At 48.7% G+C, this 20,143-nt stretch overlaps 1 protein-coding gene across 26 annotated transcripts in view; it reads right to left on the bottom strand.

Annotated features, from left to right (window-relative positions):
- ATG7 (autophagy related 7) overlaps positions 1–20,143 on the bottom strand; it is a 388,924-nt gene that overhangs the window by 215,722 nt on the left and 153,059 nt on the right. For all 26 annotated transcript variants that reach the window (XR_011250728.1, XM_069560924.1, XM_069560906.1 and 23 more), the window contains 3 exons: positions 18,719–18,796; positions 14,834–14,950; positions 13,395–13,544 (listed from right to left, as the gene is read on the bottom strand). Coding sequence is in view for 25 of the 26 variants with exons in the window: in XM_069560924.1 (XP_069417025.1) it covers positions 13,395–13,544; positions 14,834–14,950; positions 18,719–18,796 (345 nt within the window). In the remaining variant the exon portion in view is untranslated. The remainder of the gene's footprint in view (positions 1–13,394; positions 13,545–14,833; positions 14,951–18,718; positions 18,797–20,143) is intronic.

Raw genomic sequence — 20,143 nt, 5'->3', positions numbered from 1 at the left:
ATGTGGTCCACTGAGAAGGGAATGGCAAACCACTTCAGTATTCTTGCCTTGAGCACCCCATGAACAGTACGAAAAGGCAAAAAGATAGGACACTGAAAGATGAATTCGCCAGGTCGGTAGCTGCCCAATATGCTACTGGAGATCAGTGGAGAAATAACTCCAGAAAGAATGAAGGGATGGAGCCAAAGCAAAAACAATACCCAGCTGTGGATGGGACTGGTGATAGAAACAAGGTCCGATGCTGTAAAGACCAATACTGCATAGGAACCTGGAATGTCAGGTCCATGAATCAAGGCAAATTGGAAGTGGTCAAAAAGGAGATGGCAAGAGTGAATATTGACATTCTAGGAATCAGTGAACTAAGACAGACTGGAATGGGTGAATTTAACTCAGATGACCATTATATCTACTACTCTGGGCAGGAATCCCTTAGAAGAAATGGAGTAGCCCTCATGGTCAACAAGAGAGTCTGAAATGCAGTACTTGGATGCAATCTCAAAAACAACAGAATGACCTCTGTTCATTTCCAAGGCAAACCGTTCAATATCACGATAATCCAAGACTATGCCCCAACCAGTAACACTGAAGAAGCTGAAGTTGAACGGTTCTATGAAGACCTACAAAACCTTCTAGAGCTAACACCCAAAAAAGATGTCCTTTTCATTACAGGGGCCTGGAATGCAAAGGGAGGAAGTCAAGAAACACCTGGAGTAACAGGCAAATTTGGCCTTGGAGTACAGAATGAAGCAGGGCAAAGGCTAATAGAGTTTTGCCAAGAGAACGCACTGGTCATAGCAAACACCCTCTTCCAACAACACAAGAGAAGACTCTACACATGGACATCACCAGAAGGTCGACACCAAAATCAAATTGATTATATTCTCTGCAGCCAAACATGAAGAAGCTCTATAGAGTCAGCAAAAACAAGATTGGAAGCTGACTGTGGCTCAGATCATGAACTCCTTATAGTCAAATTCAGACTGATATTGAAGAAAGTGGAGAAAACCACTAGACCATTCAGGTATGACCTAAATCAAATCCCTTATGACTATACAGTGGAAGTAAGAAATAGATTTAAGGGACTAGATCTGAGAGACAGAGTGCCTGATGAACTATGGACGGAGATTCGTTACATTGTACAGGGGACAGGAATCAAGATCATACCCAAGAAAAAGAAATGCAAAAAAGCAAAATGGCTGTCTGAGGAGGCCTTACAAATAGCTGTGAAAAGAAGGGAAACAAAAAGCAAAGGAGAAAAGGAAAGATATAAGCATCTGAATGCAGAGTTCCAAAGAATAGCAGGATAAGATAAGAAAGCCTTCCTCAGCGATGAATGCAAAGAAATAGAGGAAAACAATAGAATGGGAAAGACTAGAGATCTCTTCAAGAAAATTAGAGATACCAAGGAAATATTTCATGCAAAGATGGGCACAATAAAGGACAGAAATAGTATGGACCTAACAGAAGCAGAAGATATTAAGAGGTGGCAAGAATACATAGAAGAACTATTCAAAACAGATCTTTACGACCCAGATAATCAAAATGGTGTGATCACTCACCTAGAGAGAGATATCCTGGAATGTGAAGTAAAGTGGGCCTTAGGAAGCATCACTAAAACAAAGCTAGTGGAGGTGATGGCATTCCAGTTGAGCTATTTCAAATCCTGAAAGATGATGCTGTGAAAGTGCTGCACTCAACATGTCAGCAAATCTGGAAAACTCAGCAGTGGCCACAGCACTGGAAAAGTTCGGTTTTCATTCTAATCTCCAAGAAAGGCAATGCCAAACAATGCTCAAACTACCGCACAATTGTACCCGTCTCACACACTAGTAAAGTAATGCTTAAAATTCTCCAAGCCAGACTTCAGCAATACGTGAACCATGAACTTCCAGATGTTCAAGTTGGTTTTAGAAAAGGCAGAGGAACCAGAGATCAAATTGCCAACATCTTCTGGATCATCAAAAAAGCAAGAGAGTTCCAGAAAAACATCTATTTTTACTTTATTGACTATGCCAAAGCCTTTGACTGTGTGGATCACAATAAACTGTGGAAAATGCTGAAAGAGATGGAAATACCAGACCACCTGAACTGCCTCTTGAGAAACCTGTATGCAGGTCAGGAAGCAACAGTGAGAACTGGACATGGAACAACAGACTGGTTCCAAATAGGAAAAGGCTGTATATAGTCACCCTGCTTATTTAACTTCTATGCAGAGTACATCATGAGAAACGCTGGGCTACAGGAAGCACAAGCTGGAATCAAGATTGCCGGGAGAAAAATCAATAACCTCAGATATGCAGATGACACCACCCTTATGGCAGAAAGTGAAGAGGAACTAAAAAGCCTCTTGATGAAAGTGAAAGAAGAGAGTGAAAAAGGTGGCTTAAAGCTCAACATTCAGAAAACGAAGATCATGGCATCCAGTCCCATCTACCTCATGGGAAATAGATGGGAAAACAGTGGAAACAGTGTCAGACTTTATTTTCCTGGGCTCCAAAATCACTGCAAACAGTGATTGCAGCCGTGAAATTAAAATATGCTTACTCCTTGGAAGGAAAGTTATGACCAACCTAGACAGCATATTAAAAAGCAGAGACATTACTTTGCCAACAAAGGTCCATCTAGTCAAGGCTATGGTTTTTCCAGTGGTCATGTATGGATATGAGAGTTGGACTGTGAAGAAAGCTGAGCGCCGGAAAATTGATGCTTTTGAACTGTGGTGTTGGAGAAGACTCTTGAGAGTCCCTTGGACTGCAAGGAGATCCAACCAGTCCATCCTAAAGGAGATCAGTCCTGGGTGTTCATTGGAAGGACTGCTGTTGAAGCTGAAACTCCACTACTTTGGCCACCTGATGCAAACAGCTGACTCATTGGAAAAGACCCTGATGCTGGGAGGGATTGGGGATGGAGGAGAAGGGGACGACAGAGGGTGAGATGGCTGGATGGCATCACTGACTCAACGGACATGAGTTTGAGTGAACTCCGGGAGTTGGTGATGGACAGGGAGGCCTGGCGTGGCCCGATTCATGGGGTCGCAAAGAGTCAGACACGACTGAGCGACTGAACTGAACTGAATGAGTAAACAAGTGACAAACCCAAACTAAGAGGCATTTGACCAGAATAACTGAACTCTTCACAACTGTCAAGATCACTAAAAACAACAGAAGCCTGAGGAACTGTTAGAGACCAGAGGAGGAGACATGACAAGAGAACGCAGTCTCCTGGATGGGATCCTGGCGTGAAGGAGGGTGCTAATGGAAAAGCTGGGGAAATCTGAACAAACTCCATAGCGGAGTCAATGGTTATGCGTTAACGGTGGTTTCTCACTTCTGACAAGTGTACTGCGATAATGTAAGGTGACGACACCAGAGAAAACTAAAACGGGTGAGGGCAGCCTCTGCACTATACTTCAGCTTTTCTGTAAACCTAAAATTATTCCAAGATAAAGGCCATTAGAGAAGAAGAAGAGAGTGGGCATCTACCGCGCAGGGAGTAGCTTCCAGGTCTCCATGATGAGTTCACAGATACACAGCATATACCGAATGAAGGCAGGTGAATGGTGAAAAGATGGGAAGAGAGGGAGCAGGAGCAGGGGGAAGGGGTGGTGAAACAGTAGGTTAAAGCAGGGAGGGGAGGAAGGTGGCTGGCAGAAAACCATTAACTTATTAGCATCAGTTCAGTTCAGTTCAGTTCAGTCGCTCACTTGTGTTTGACTCTTTGCGACCCCATGAATCGGGCCATGCCAGGCCTCCCTGTCCATCATCAACTCCCAGAGTTCACTCAAACTCACGTCCATTCAGCTAGTGATGCCATCCAGTCATCCTCTGTTATCCCCTTCTCCTCCTGCCCTCAATCCCTCCCAGCATCAGAGTCTTTTCCAATGAGTCAGCTCTTCACATGAGGTGGCCAAAGTATTGGAGTTTCACCTTTAGCATCAGTCCTTCCAATGAACACCCAGGACTGATCTCCTTTAGGATGGACTGGTTGGATCCCCTTGAAGTCCAAGGGACTCCCAAGAGTCTTCTCCAACAACACAGTTCAAAAGCATCAATTCTTTGGCCCTCAGCTTTCTTCACAGTCCAACTCTCACATCCATACATGACTACTGGAAAAATCATAGCCTTGACTAGATGGACCTTTGTTGGCAAAGTAACATCTCTGCTTTTGAATATGCTATCTAGGTTGGTCATAACTTTCCTTCCAAGGAGTAAGCGTCTTTTAATTTCATGGCTGCAGTCACCATCTGCAGTGACTTTGGAGCCCCCCAAAATAAAGTCTGACACTGTTTCGTTTCCCCACCTATTTGCCATGAAGTGATGGGACCAGATGCCATGATCTTCATTTTCTGAATGTTGAGCTTTAAGCCACCTTTTTCACTCTCTTCTTTCACTTTCATCAAGAGGCTTTTTAGTTCCTCTTCACTTTCTGCCATAAGGGTGGTGTCATCTACATATTGAGGTTATTGATTTTTCTCCCAGCAATCTTGATTCCAGCTTGTGCTTTTTCCAGCCCAGTGTTTCTCATGATGTACTCTGCATAGAAGTTAAATAAGCAGGGTGACAATATATAGCCTTGATGTACTCCTTTTCCTATTTGGAACCAGTCTGTTGTTCAATGTCCAGTTCTCACTGTTGCTTCCTGACCTGCATATAGGTTTCTCAAGAGGCAACATCAACTGTATTCAATTTTCCACCCCTAGTACCAGGCTAGAGGATGTATGGCGGTGAGAGATGGATCATAAAGAAGGCTGAATGCCAAAGAATTGATGCTTTTGAACTGTGGTGTTGGAGAAGACTCTTGAAAGTCCCTTGGACTGCAAAGAGATCAAACCAGTCAATCCTAAATGTTCATCACAAGGACTGATGCTGAAGCTCCAATACTTTGGCCACCTGATGCGAGGAACGGACTCACTGGAAAAGACCCTGATGCTGGGAAAGGTTGAAGGTGGGAGGAGAAGGCGACTACAGAGGACGAGATGGTTGGATGGCATCACCGACTCAATGGACATGACTTTGAGCAAGCTCCGAAAGATGCTGATGGACAGGGAAGCCTGGTGTGCTGCAGTCCACGGGGTCAAAAAAGAGTTGGGCATGACTTAGGAAAGGAACAAGTACCTGGCTAGTTCCTCCCTGGTGCCGCCACTCTTCCCTTTCTCAGCATCACAGGCTCTCCACTTGGTGATGTTTTAATCCTGGGATTCTCCTGGGTGAGACAGTGAGGGCATGGTCTGAGAGACCATTTCCTATGAGAAGCATGAGCACCCTGAGGAGGTGGCCCCACCGTGCACGCTCTCTGAATGGAGATGCTACCGTCCTGGAGCTTTGCTTGTCCAGCTGGTCATCACCACCATGGGGGCAACTCTATTTTGTTCCCCCATATAGACTGTGATGGACAGCATCTGTCAGGCTGACTGCATTTAATAAGTCATCCTCGCTTCAACCGCATACTTTTAAAAATTTACCAAAGGCATTAATCACCCTTTTATCCAGCAAGAAAGCAGGGAGAAGGGAGAAGCTGGCATTCAAAGGCTGTAACATTTGAAACAGCTTAGAAAAGAGAATGGCCTGATGGTGGGGGAAAAAAAAAGAACCGGCTACAGCCTAGTGGGTATGGTTCTAATCCTGCCGTTAATTGATTCTAAGACCTTAGGAAGGTCTTCCCTCGCCTGTAAAATGAAGTGGTAAAATCATTTCACCTCAAAGGAATCTTTCTAGCTCCAGAATTATAGATCTTTATAGGCCATTAAAGAGAGATAGAGAAAAAAAAAAAAAAACATAGATAGGTTACAAAAAAAATAAGACTATATTAAGGTTCAATTTTACCTGGTGTCTAAAGGCTCTTCAATTTTTATTTGGGAAGAACCCAGACATATCAATCCAGAAAATGCCATTCATACAGAGATGCTACATTTCAATTTTCAAATACAACTCCATAGGCCTGGGCTGTTATCAAAGGCTCTGAGTTGCTCTCATCTGATCTTCAGCAATTTGACATCTCTGTGCCTAAATTTCTCATCTGTAGGGCCACTCTCATCTGCACTTGGCTCAGAGACTGAGAATAAGAGAAGCACGCAACCAACGAGAACCATAACCACAAAAATTCCATTGTCGTAAATCCATCGACCTCTCCGTTCAGTTCAGTCTATCACCGTCAGTCATCTGCCTTCAGCGTCAAAGTCATCATTTCTTAGCTGGCAGAGAAAAAGGGGGATAAGTTCTAGTTTATCAAATATTCTCTGGGTCTAGGTTTCATCACCTGAAACTGTAGAGCTGAGACTGATGTGACATCAGATAGAATGTGACATCAGATAGTACAAATGGATGCTTAACTTCAAAAAATGAGCCTATTTCTGACACTAAATACAAAGACAACCAGGCAGGAAGGTAGTAAGAAAAAAAAAAATCCTTTTAGATAAGACCAGGAATAAGTTTCTTAGAGCAACCTGACCTAAAAATGAGCTATAGAGAAGGAATGAACCACTAAAGAGAAATTGACCACTTATTTATAAAGAGAGGTTAGCTCACATCTGTTTTAAAGGAACTCTTCTACCCACAGGAGGCACACATAAGTATGAAGAGGAAGCGTACAGAGAGGAAGATGACAGAATCCATTTGACGCCAGGCTGAACACAATGAAATAGTCCTCTGATGATTCAAAAGTGACCCCAAAATCTTTCATTGCTTTAGGAATCAAACCTGCAAGCTTAATCACTGTAGGATTCAGTCTAAACGAGGCTGAGCAAGCCAGTTTAACTATTTGGGTAAACAGACTTCATAAATGGCAGTCAGAAATAACCACTGGCTAGGAGATTTGGATTCTAGAACTGGCTTTGCCACAGATTCATTGTGTGAATGTGGGCAAATCACCTCCTTTTACAAGAGAACTCAGCAGAAAGAAACAAAATGTAACTGCAAAAAAAAAAAAAAAATCTATTTAGAAGGTTTATGAAATAAATGATCCTTTCTCCTTGGCTGAGAGCATATAATTCATTGAAGTTGTTCAGTGATGAGCTGGCTACCATCCACCCAGCAATTTGCTGAAAAAGTACAACATGAGAAGAGAAAGAGGGCAAAATTGCCAACTTGAGCGTCTGGAGAAATTTTCACACTGCCATAAAACATGCTTAACTGACAAATGACTATCTATTGCCCACACGCTCGATGTAACAGGAAATGCACAAAGGGGATTATGTGTTTTAAAAGTATAGGAAAAAAGTTCCGAGATCACATGCATGGCGATGTCACCGATGGAGACCAAGATGTAGATACCGCTGAATGAAGCAACAGCCTCTAACTAACAGCAGACCAAGTACTGCTCCTTTGCTAATGCTCTTGTCCTAAGATTTCACAACCCGAGAACTGAAGGCTGACGCTGTCAAAATGACAAAATGTTTCCCAAACATTCAATCTCGAATAGCTGTTCTGGAGAAAGAACGAAACTCAGTCAAGCAAGCTTTCCCTGACTATGGGCAGTGGAGCAGCGTCAGGGGCTGTATCAGCACGAACCCCAGAAGAGCTGCACCAGGACCCACACTGGAGGGCAAAAAGAGCTTCGACAAAGCCCATTTTCAGCCAGCCCAATGCATATAATACTCGGTGCTGCTTAGGGAGCATTGCGAGCTTGAGGGAGATCGGCAGTGCGGGCAAGAGTCACCAGAAGCAGTGGTGCGGGAGCTGGCCCCACAGGCGGGGAAGCCACTGGGTACTGGCCCTTCCTGGCTCTGTAGCCTGTGACTTCCACACACTGGAAGCCCAAGAGTTGGGGGGGCCACAGTGGGAGAGCTGAGGCCAGAGAAATAAGCAGACACCACGAACGCACAGCACCCCCCACCCCAAGAGCCTGCCGTCAGACATCGGCCAGCACACGACTGAGGATAAACCTTAACACGCCCAGCCTCTTAACCTAGTAATTCCACATCTAGAATCTTTCCTAAGAAAACAAATAATTCAAAGTACAAAGAGGAGGGCAGCGAGGGTGGGATTTCATGCATAAAGAAGCTCCTAATAGTGAAGAATTACGAGAGACCTAAATGTCCGGAACTTGAGAAATTCATGATGATACATGTTTATTAAAAAGGATGTTGATGCAGAGTTTAATATTATGCTAAAATAAAACAGAAGGTAGTATAATCTGAGTCATTAAAAACTGCACAGGAGATTTAAAGATTTTCAGTAAATGGAGTGCTATGAGAACCCATTGTGGACAGAATAAACCATTTTACGGAAGTCAGGGGTGGGGGGAACTTTCTTCCAAGAATCATGAGTAAGTTTCACTCTGAAGAAACTGGGAAGAGAGGAGGTACAGGGGTGGGGAGAGGAGAGGCAGAAGAAGAGAAAGGAGACAGGAGTTCCAGGCATGAGCCCTGCAGGGGGAGGGAAGTCAGCACCTCTGAGGGGAGCACCAAGGGAGCTGGGGCCAGATCCGCACAGGGCCTGGGCCACGTGGGGTCCTCTGCAAACCACACGGGGGACCCGGGGCCAGATCCGTACAGGGCCTGGGCCACGTGGGGTCCTCTGCACACCACACGGGGGACCAGAGACAGATCCACACAGGGCCCGGGGCACGTGGGATCCTCTGCAAACCACACGGGAGACCAGAGACAGATCCACACAGGCCCGGGGCACGTGGGGTCCTCTGTACACCACATGGGGACTGGGGACAGCTACACACAGGCCCGGGGCACGTGAGGTCCTCTGCACACCACACGAGGGACCCGGGGCCAGATCCGTACAGGGCCTGGGCAACGTGGGGTCCTCTGCATACCACACGGGGGACCTGGGTTCTTAGAACACAGGAGAGACAGCATTGCTCCACCTCATTTGGAGAGTGACATGATCAGATCTGCTTTTCAGGGGACTTCCTGGAATGATACGGGGACGGACTGGAGGGAGGCCTGAGCAGGCACACAGAGCCCACTGGGAAGCTACCGTGGGAAAGCAGATGAAAGACCGTGACGCTCAGGCTGGGCAGGTGGCAGAAGAAACGCAGAGGCGGCAGACAGAGAGAAGTTTAGGAGGTGAGATCCACGGATATGGTGCTGGTAGAGGATAGAGAGGCGGCCAGCTGGCTGCCCAGATTCCCAGCTCTCGTGACCGGATGGATGGCAGTGTCGCTACAAGACAGCGATGCCCAGGAGAGGACCAGACTTGGGGTGAAGACCTTGAGTTCAACTCAGACATACTGAATTCGAGGTGCTGGAGTAGGCAGGCAGGGGGTTGGCTAATGCAGGCCAGGATCCAGAGGGAAGTTCAGGCTGGAGACGGTGGTCAGTAGGGTTGTGGGCACCAGGTTTCCCAGAAGAGAAAGCAGACTAAAAGGAGAGAAACCCGGGGGGATTCCAGCGGCTCTCCAGCTTCTGTGTGAAGGCACCACGGCAGGGCTCACAGAGGAGCAGGGGCTTCTCGAGGGTCAAAGTCCCTGCTAAGAGAAGGAGGCAGGAAATAGAGTAAAACAGGAAGCTGGAGCACAAAGGCAGGAATTCATGTCGAAAAGAATGCCTATTTCTCGAAGCACAGGATAAAAAGTTTCAAGGAAAGTTCATGACTCAAAGAACATGAAAGAGAAAGTGGAACCATGCGAAAGCAAGTGAACAGGGTTCACACCATGAGGCAGGAACGGGCTCGAGTGAAGTGAGAGCTGGGTTTCACAGGCATTATGTCTCCAGAAAGAAAAGAGTCGCTCAGTCGTGTCCAACTCTTTGCAACCCCATGGACAGTCCATGGAATTCTCCAGGCCAGAGTCCTGGAGTGGGTAGGCTTTCCCTTCTCCAGGGGATCTTCCCATCCCAGGCTCGAACCCAGGTCTTCCGCACTGAATTCTGTACCAGCTGAGCCACCAGGGAAGCTCTCATGCCTTCAGGGCTCTGCTCCAGCCTTGCTTTTCTGGGAAGTCTCCGTGCTCACCAGCCTCGTGCTTGTCCACGGGGATCAGCAGCTCTCTCCTCTCTAAATTCACGCACAAACCATGTGCCCATTAAGTACCTGGCATCACGCTACAGGCAGAGCATGTGCTGTGGGGTGTTACATGGTCTGGTGTGACCGCTGCTCCGGGCTGATCAGGGATCCCAGTTGAGATGACCTGCGGCAAACCAGCGATGGTGCGCAAGCCCAGTCAGTGCCCAGAGACAGGCCGCTACCAGCACACGGAAGAGGGGTGTCAAACAGCGCCGGACCGCGCCAGTGCTTCCAGGGTGTGAACTGGGAAGGGAGGGGGTGAGATACTGGCCAGCAGCAGGAGGAACACTGGCCGGCGTGACCGAGGGCGGCAAGACGGGGAGAAGACGAGGGCAGCAGGGGCGTCTGGAGGGCACAGTTTGGGGAGCTGTCGAAGGCGAGGTGGGAGGGATGGGCAGGCGCCAGGTCTGAGGAGGCCCTGAACGCTAAGCCTTTCTAACTCTGTCTTGAAGACCACAGGAATCACAGGGGGGGTTCAGGTAGCAGAGGGACACGATCCAATTGCTGTGTGAGAACATGCATCTGGGCAGCACAGCGGGGCTGGATGGGACACCCAGGACCACAGAAGGGAGGTCGGCCGCGAGGCCATGGAGCTCCCAAGAGTCCACAGTCTATGTAGCCTCTGGCAATCCTTCCTAGAACAAGACTGGACACAGAGGCACAGACAAACCACCTAGTATCGTCCGTGTCATCTCGCTGGCCCATCTTTTCTGTGACTTGAATTTCTAGCTAGCTTTCCACGAGTCGATGTCTCATCGCTCCTACAAGGACTTGGGTTCCACAAGAACGGGTGCAATCATATTTCATGATTTCTGGCTCACAGGAAGTGTTCATGATATGCGCTGAGCCATGTCAGGCTTTCCTGAGATACAGCCTTTACCCAGTGAAGGATGCCGTGTCCGAATCAGGTGGTGGTTGGCCTCTGGGTCAGGGGCCTCGCCAACTCGCCCAAACCACTTCACAGGGGACACCAGAGAACTGTTCAGGCTTTAAAAACTGGCTGCTGCTGAGGAGGGAAGGAAGTGGACTCTCACTGCCCACCTGCTGCGAGCTGGGCACTTGGTCCACGTTGTCGCATTTCTTGTGAGCAGTGTCGGGGTAGAGAGGAGCCTGGCGGACTACAGTCTGTGGAGTCTCAAAGAGTGAGACACCACTGAGCAAGCATGCACACACAGGTGGTAGCGTTACCACCACAGGACAGCGAGACCTGGGTGACGCAAGGGTGTGCGCACCCCCCGAGGTCACAGACCTACGAGGTGGCAACACTGGAAGTCAGACTGACTTGATTCCAAATGGCAAGCAGGGTCCACCTCTCCCCCAGCGACAAGAGAACGGACTGGAAGAAAGTGCATGGGCTTCGGAACCAGACAACTAAGCCGTGTGAGTCTCATTTGTGTCAGAGAGAAAACGCAGGACTTCCCTGGTGATCCAGTGATTAAGAATCCACCTGCCAATGCAGAGAACATGGGTTCCATCCCTGGTCTGGGAAGATCCCCCATGCCTCGGGGCAACTAAGCCCGTGCGCCCTAACTGTGGAGCCCACGGGCCCTCGAGCCGGCGCTCCACAGCAAAAGAAGCCAGCGCAATGAGAAGCCTGCCCACCACAACCAGAGAGCGGCCCCTGCAAGCTCAACCAGAGACAGCGGGCACACAGCGACGAAAGACCCGGCACAGCCAAAAATAAATAAAAACAGGAAACGCAGGTACTGAGAATAGCTATATCACGAAGCTACTACACGACAGAGCATGCGAAAGCCCCCTTAAACTGCCAACTGTTGCTCTGGCAGAGCTGCCCTCCTGGGGAAGACCACGTCTTCACGCACAACCTGAAGTCCAGCCGCTTTCAAAGCCAGGCCGATCTGCCCCATCTGCCGTCACAACGGGGCCTCGAAGCACCAACGGCTGGTCTTGCTGCTGCTAAGTTAGCTGCTGCTGCTGCTGCTGCTGCTAAGTCGCTTCAGTCGTGTGCGACTCTGTGCGACCCCATAAATGGGAGCCCACCAGGCTCCCCCGTCCCTGGGACTCTCCAGGCAAGAACACTGGAGTGGGTTGCCACTGCCTTCTCCAATGCATGACAGTGGAAAGTGAAAGTGAAGTCGCTCAGTTGTGTCTGACTCTTAGCGACCCCATGGACTGCAGCCCACCAGGCTCCTCCATCCATGGGATTTTCCAGGCAAGAGTACTGGAGTGGGGAGCCATTGCCTTCTCCCGCTAAGTTAGCTACAGGTCTGCAAACCTGACTGCAGTGGGGCTTGGGGCAAGAATTATAATAAAAACCCAACCCTCAGTCATCAATCTAAAGAGGGCTCCCTCTGACAAAGAAAATGCTAGAGTAGGTGAGAAAGAAAAAAATCTACTTAAAAAAAAAAGGCACCTGAAGTTCAGGCCAAGAAGAGCCAGGGCACCAGCGAGCGGCCGGTCTCGTCTCAGCTCTGACATACCTACATGGCGACCGAAACTCTCCCGCTTGATCTCAAACCTGCATGATACTCATCATCAATATTTTATTTTTAATTTTCAGTGTCTTAATACGCCTAGGACAGCTTCCTATCTACCTCATCACATCTAAAAGACACTTACAGTACTCCTTCCCTCATTCAAGAGTTTTACTGAGGGCCTGCGGCGAGGGCTGACCACTATGTTGAGGCAGATACGTGTGGGACTCGGTCCCTGCCCGCTGGCAGCTCACAGTCCAACAGCATGAAAGATAGTGTGTGCAAGGGAGTGAGAAGGGGAGTGAGGCGGGGGAGGCCGGGGGCAAGGCCAGTGAGCTCAGAGGGGACAAGTCACACCTGAAACACCAGGAGAAGGCCTCTCCATGGACGCAGGGCTTTGACAACGGGAGAGTCTCTTAGCATCCCCACAGGCAGGACCTACTTCAGGAAACCCAAACAACACGAGGACAAAGACAGACACAGGAACACTTCTGGGTCTGTTTGCTTAGAGGGACTGTCTGGTGAAAACCAGAGGAGCTCAGCGGGACCACTGGCTCATGAGGGAAATAGGGGAAGATGAGGCAGGAACGGTGGACTGGGGGCAGAAGGAGGACGTCTTGAGCTCTTGATCAGTGAACGGCACGGGGCTGAGGCAGATCCTTGCAGGGTGGAGACCGTCACTGACCACGAGCGAGAGGACCAGAGTGTGCACTGCCGCGGTAGCTCTGGCAATCAACTAAAGCACAGACAGAAAGTGTACCAGGAAGAAAAACCGAGGAAGTGAGGAATCCAGAATTACTCTGAGGCGCCACAGAGCTAAGAAAACCCGGAGGAGGTCCTGATTTGGGAAGTGCAGGGGTGGGGGACGGTGAAGATGCGGAGATGTCCAGAAACCTCTGGAAGGCTTAAGACACCTAAATGAGCCTGAATTTCGCAGTGGTCTATCGTAACATGAACATCAGATTTTCTTACTGGATAATAAAACGCTTCTCAAAGTTTCTCTGACCTTTGTCCTTTGACCCTGGAAGAAATCGCTGTAGTGTTTGAGCGAGGAAACCAGCACCGTGGTCTCATCATACTTGATTAGGAAGTAAGGCAGCGCTGGGACTCCTTCTGTCTGACAAAGGTCATCATACGCGTGCTCGAGGGCTTGAATCTGAAATCAGGAAACACTGAGTTATTCTCCAGACAACTACTTACCTAGCTCTGAACTGAGAAAAATTAACATACAGTAAAAGGTACTTTCAGGCCAGAAGACTGGAAATGATTGCTCACACCCCTGTTCCTCTCTTGCAGCAACCAAACCTAAGAGTGCCCCAAATCATACCACCTCACTCTGAGATAATGCATCGCGGAGTGTCTCAGACAGGAGCACATACAAATATTTTACGGCACCCTTAGCGTGATGGCGCCTGATTCCCTAAGATGCCACCACAAAGGTTTAGAGAGGTGTCCAGACACTAAGTCTCGCCTGTGATATCCAAGCATGAATCTACCATGGATGGATTTTGCCCTGACCCCTTCTATAATCTTCAATAGCTCCCTTGAGACACGCTTTCTCTTACTTATCATACAAGTGACTCATTCACAAAGCACAATTCAAGGCTGTTTATAGCACGTCCATAGCGATTTGTCACAATACTTTCAGAACATTCTTGTTCCCATTAAGAGAAACCTCAAACCCATCAGTACTCAATCCCCAGGCCTAGTCTTTTGTTCCCACTTACAGTTCTCCTTAGAAAATTCATTCCACAGAACCACAACCTTTGATTTATCTTAGCAAATGAGCTTTTTAATTAACAAGGGCTCTCCCTGGCTTCGGATTTCTGGGCTTTAGTGAGTCACGTGCTTCATGAATTCAAGTCATCTTGACACTCAGCATTTGCCTCGACGACAATCAGAATTTGGCGGCTGAGGGCCTGTCTTCTACCAGCTTGATGGTTTGCACTGCTGTTCTGGGAACCGCCTCTAATGACCTTATTACCTTCCTTAAACTGCAAGGACTAGCTCTGCAGGGACCGTCCCTAACGCAGAAGATCTGCAACTTGGCATAAAGGAAGGAAGACGTCTTCTCTTTGATTGCAAAGACTCTCTCCACTGAGAGTGGAGATCACGCTTGGGCAAATTCCCACAGTCTTTCAAAGTGCTCCTGTAATTCCTCCCTACTGGCTTAGCACCTCAGCACATGTCACAAGGACCTGGACCTACTAGCTTAGCACCTCAGCACAGGTCACGAGGACCTGGACAAGTGCTGCTGACCACGCTTCACACGCGCTTACGAAACACTGTGCAAGGAGGTCTGCTCTTAGTGCCGCCTCTGGAGGATTCCACAGAGCCCGCCTCCCCACCCAGACAAGGGCAGGTCTGCCTTTAGAATGAGCTAGATGAACCACTCATGCACATTTAAACTCAGTTTGATCTGCATTTTGTTTTATTTGTTGATACCTGTTTTGGCAAAAACCATTGATCCAAGCCCACTGGCCCCTGAATGAGGGGTATGCTCTCTGGAAGGCAGAGGGCGGGGGAGCAGAACCAGTAGTAGAAATGGTACTTCTTTAGATCCTGGAAGAAACAGGACAACACATCAGAATGGCACGGTGATCACACGGAAACGCGCCTACTAACGCTAACTGCCCAACAGCTACGTGAGACAGAAAAACTAACGCACGCCAGATAAAACCGGCTTGTCAGATGACAGAACCCCGGGGTTTATCTGAAATGTCCCCACACATCACACACTAATGTATCAGGATAGACACATTTTATCAACCACTTCCTAACAGAAGGTATCCAAAAAGTAACTGATGTTTGTTGTCATCATTGTTTAACATATAAAATCTCCCCGGGAGGTAACTATTATCTGCCCATTTTATAGACAGAAAACTGAAGCCTAGAGAGGGGTGGAAAGCTTCAACATAGATACTAAGAGGCAGAGAGGAGAGGAGAATTCTACTTCCAAAATGTAAGCTCTTGTCCATGGTACCAGGCGTACGCAGCGTGCCATCTGTGGAGGTACAACTTGCCCACAGTTACCGCTCTTGTCACAACTGAATGAGCTGAGCATGCTACTGAAGTTATTAGAACGAGCTACGCACAACCTGAGATAATAGAACAGTGTTTTCAGAAATGTCGTACTGGTGAAATTCAAGTCAACAACTAAGCACTTGCTGTGTACAAGGCAAAATGTTAGATACTCCGGCAGTAAGAAGACGAAGAAAATGCAGCCCAGCCCTCACGGAGCTCAGTCACTGCAGGGAACAGAGAGGAAACAAGTATGTGAGTAGCTGGATGCCTCACAGAAGAGCTTCCAAGAACTAGGGTGCACCGACGACAGAAGAGGGCGTGCTTTCAGGGGTGTGTGTGACTGCTCCCCAGCCAAGGGAAGCGAGAAAGGGCCTGTGACTTGTGAGGCTGTCCCCACTCAGGCCCAGTGTTCTCGTCTCTGAATTTCTGTAGCAGATGTGGCCTGAGTCACTCATGTGGGAAGATCCTGTGGCTATGTGGGTACTCGACAGCTTCCCCACCAGCCTGTTACCACTGACCACTTTGTAGTTTATGTCGCTACTTGACATTTCCTCTAGGATCTTGCCAGGAATCAGGAGGGGACGGATGCTTGATGACTTCTCACTGAGGTACGATTAAGGCACCATAAAGGCCACCGAATTGGACTTACCTGGTGGCGTACTGGTAAGAATCTGCCTGCCAATGCAGGGGACCCAGGTTTGATCTCTGGTCTGGGAAGATCCCAGGTGCCTCGGGGTAACTAAGCGTGAGCGCCACGACTACCGGACAGTTCTTTAGCGCCCGGGAGCCACAACTGCTGAGGCCACGTGCCCGGGAGCGTGTGCTCCGCGACAAGAGAAGCCACTGCAGTGAGAAGCCCGGGCACCTCCCGGGCACAAGAAAGGAGCCTCCATTCGCTGCAACTAGAGAGAGCCCACACAAGGCAATGAAGCCGAAAAGAGTCACCGTGTTAAAGATGTCAAAGCACATTAAGCGGTTTTCTAGTATACTGACAAGGCTGTGCCACCATCCCCACCAATTTCAGAATGTATTCATCGCCCCCAAAAGAAACCCCAATAGCAGAAACTCCCCAGTGGTTTATTAGTTAGAAATACCATTCACAGAAACTGTCCATTCACCTCACTCTCATCCCCTGGAAACCCCTAGCCTACATTCAGTCTGTATAGATTCGCCTATTCTGGACTTTCCAAACAAATGGGGTCATACTTAGGTGACTTTTTAAAAACAAACTTATACATAAACACATGTCCAGATGAAAAAGACTAGTCATTATAGTTGCCACAGTCTTTATTTCTGTCACGAACTGGCCGACTAAGGACAAATTCCCTTCAACAGCAGCAAAGCAAGGTGCAAAATGGAAACTACTGAAGTGCCGACGCCTTGGAGCCCCAGAAAGAGCAGAAAGGAAAGGAAAACGCCTCTAGAGATGCTTATCTCTTCCGCGAGCTTGAATGACCTGCCATAACTGATCTTTAGCGAAAGGTTAAAAGATTCAAGATGAAGGCTTTGGCAGTTTCTGAAAGCTCTTATCAGGTCATCTTCAAGAGTCAAAAGGCTTGAATTTCTTAGGATGCTTTTCAGGATACAAGAGACCTCGATTACATCAAACATAAAGCTCTTTCTGTCTGATGGGTTTCTAAAGACAGAGACTTTTTAATTTTCTTTAAACGCAGGCTAAGAATACTCACTAGAAAGGGCAACACGGCCAACTCACATAATGACTCTGAGAGATGCCTTAAAACTTTAAATGAGATCCAATGCTATTTTCTCGTTAAACGCAAGTTGTCCATTAGATTTTACTAGCTAGAACCCTTAATACAGAAGATTTATTGATGGTGAAGTAAAAAAAAAAAAAAAACTTTAATTAGCATTGCTTTTATTTATCCTTACAAAATTACTCAATTTATAAAATATCAATGCCAAATCGTGTTTAGTAATCCCCTGAAGTAGCTGGCGTTTTTCTATCTTGCCACTGACACACAGAAAGCACTTTAACTTGTTAGGAAACGCGCTCCTTGCAAGGCCCCCATGCCCACCGCCCCCCACTCTGGGTATGACCCCCAGTTCGAATCCTCTCTCTCTCTCCCCTTTGCCTCGGGTGGTGCATCAAAGAGGCAGCAGGAGGAAGAAATGGAGGACGAGTTCATGGGAGGAAGGAAGGCAGGACCTATATCTTGGCAAACCGAAAAAGAAAAGAAAAATGTAGGGAAGAGGATTAACACCCGGAGCTGATAAAGCTGGGGTGAACAACCAGCGCACTTAATGCGTGTCCACATCAGTGCGTCTACATGCCCACTCCAGTGGGCCATCTTCTAAAGAAATAAGCGGGTAAAGAAAATCAGTGTGGCTGACAATGTTCAGTGCAACTTTTTTTAAATAACAGTGAATATTGGGGACTTGCCTTGCAGTCCAGTAGTTCAAACTGCTTCCAGTGCAGGGGTCGTGGGTTCAACCCCTGGTTGGGGAACTAAGATCCCACGTGCTGCGTAGCACGGTCAAAAGCAAAATAAAATAGCGAATATGAAAACAACCGAGATGTAAAAAGGTCTGTAGAGCACACACTTGACAGAACACTATAACGTTAACATAATTATAAAGGGCGAACAAGCCTTCTGCAGAGACATATGGAGACGCACACACGCACGTGTGTGTATACACGTGCATACGCGTGTGTGTGGGCTGGCACTTCTATTAAAAGCAACCAGCCCTCGCCTTCTGCCATGTTTCCCACCACCGAGGCTCCCTCCCCCTGCTCCCCTGGGCAGCAGGTGTTCCCCCAATGTGACTTCTTCTCTTCAAAGCTGCCCTTAAAGTTCACTTTAACTAGATTTCACTTACATAAAACATTTTCTTTGTTTAAAAAAAAAAAAAAACAGCAACACAGCTGTGTGGACAAGCTTTGCAGGGTGACCCCCCTCTCGTCTAGAAGTCACCTAGGGATGGCTTAGATCCTCGAGTCATCACTTGTTTCTTATGTCGATGGACCCAGCAACTGAGCTCTGCGGCACTGAACTTAAAGACGTTAGCAGCGATGAACCCAGCTCCCAGAACTGGACTTTGTCACGTCCTCAAATGACGAGAGCTGGGTCCCCCTGTCACATAAACTAGGCAACAGCCACCAGCGCGATCGAGGAGAATGAATTAATCTTGCATCAGTGAGAAACGCCAGCCACTACCGGGTCACCAAGCACCCAAGGATTTGTTTAGCAGACGTGACTTGAGAGAAGAGAGCAGCCTGTCCCACCAGCGCCCTGGGCTTGGCCGGGGTAGTCCACAGTCCACACCCCGCCGAGCCCGCAGACTTACCGCAAATGTCAAGAGGAGGAACTTGTTGAGGAGCACGGGGTTGTCCAGGGCAGCCCCCGACTTGATGGATTCCCAGATCTGCCGGGAGGAGAAGCAGCGTCAAGGCAGGTCCCGGGGTCTCCTCCCGCCTCCCTCCCAGGAGCACACGGAGCTGCGGGGCAGTGCGCCTTCCTGCCCACAGGCCCAGCACACTCATCCTGGGCCCCCTGCAGAGACAGAGGAAAGTCCAAAAGCATCCTCTCTCTTGCTGGGTCTCAGTATCAGGGAGGAAACCCAGCCCGTTCATGCCTTGGTTACGGCCTTCCACAGATGTTTACTTATTGTCAACTACAGAGCAAGCACATCGGGACTACAGAAGTTAAGAGGCACAGTCCCCGCCCTCCAGAAGCTAAGAGCCTGGGAGAGAGCAGGGCACCCATGTCTGTATGCCGCTGGCAGCAGGGGATCTCGCAGACGGGCGGACAGTACCTGGGAGAAGCCCTGACCTCGGCTAAGGACAGGCGCCAGGAAGGAGCCAGGGATGGGCTCCAGAAGCCGTGATCTGAACTATGTACAGGGCATTTCTTAAAAGCCTTATTTGGGATAATCTTTCCCTGAAGAGAAAAAAAAATCAAGTCTATGGATACTCGGGAAGGGCTGTGACTGGAAGCAGAAGCGGGCCCTGGTCACACGTTTCAGGAACTAAGACCAGTGGCTAAACTTTGTGCCACTAAGCAAACTAGCAGCTGTGCCACCAGAAACCCCGGCACACACACGAGCGGAAGAGGGAAACAAGCAGAGAGAAGGTCCTGCTGCGGAAACAACGAGCTTGGAGAAGTTGGAGCCCAGGAGAGCGGGCCCCGCTTCTGACAAACCGAAGGGGAGGCTGAGCCCCGGACACGGGACAGGGCTGGGATTCCCGTGGGGAGCAGCCTGCTGTTTCCAATAACAGCCTAAGACCCGGCTGTTGAGACTCTCTTGAGACCCACTCTCCTGACCCACTCTCTCGAGATGGCCTCTGAAACACGCAAGAGCCCATGAGCAGTCACGCCGCAGGCCGAGGAAAGCAACCATCGCCCACATCACGAGGGGCGGGACAGACACCTTCCTCAGGCCCGAGGAAGGGGATGCCCCTCTCTGACCACGGCGCCCACATAACTAAGACTCACTGGGGTGAAGCTCATCGATGATGTGGGTGGCAGAGAGGGCGGGGATAAGCCGCCCGCCCCCCACTTATTCCTCACACTAACTCAGACGTGACTAAGGAAAGGAAGGACACTCAAGGCAGAGAAAAACATTGAGTTCCAGGGAGAAGGGGCCACAGAAAGCGGTGAAGGGAGGAATGCTCCCTGATGTGCCGTGAGTGGTCAGAGACGGTGAGGGCAAGGGAAATGGGACGGAAGGCCACAGGGCCACGGAGGCCGGGCTGTCCCACGGGGCCTTTCC

Source organism: Ovis canadensis, chromosome 19 (assembly GCF_042477335.2).
Source record: "Ovis canadensis isolate MfBH-ARS-UI-01 breed Bighorn chromosome 19, ARS-UI_OviCan_v2, whole genome shotgun sequence".
In the NCBI taxonomy this organism is placed as follows: Eukaryota; Metazoa; Chordata; class Mammalia; order Artiodactyla; family Bovidae; genus Ovis; species Ovis canadensis.
This window is presented reverse-complemented; position numbering and strand designations above follow the sequence as displayed.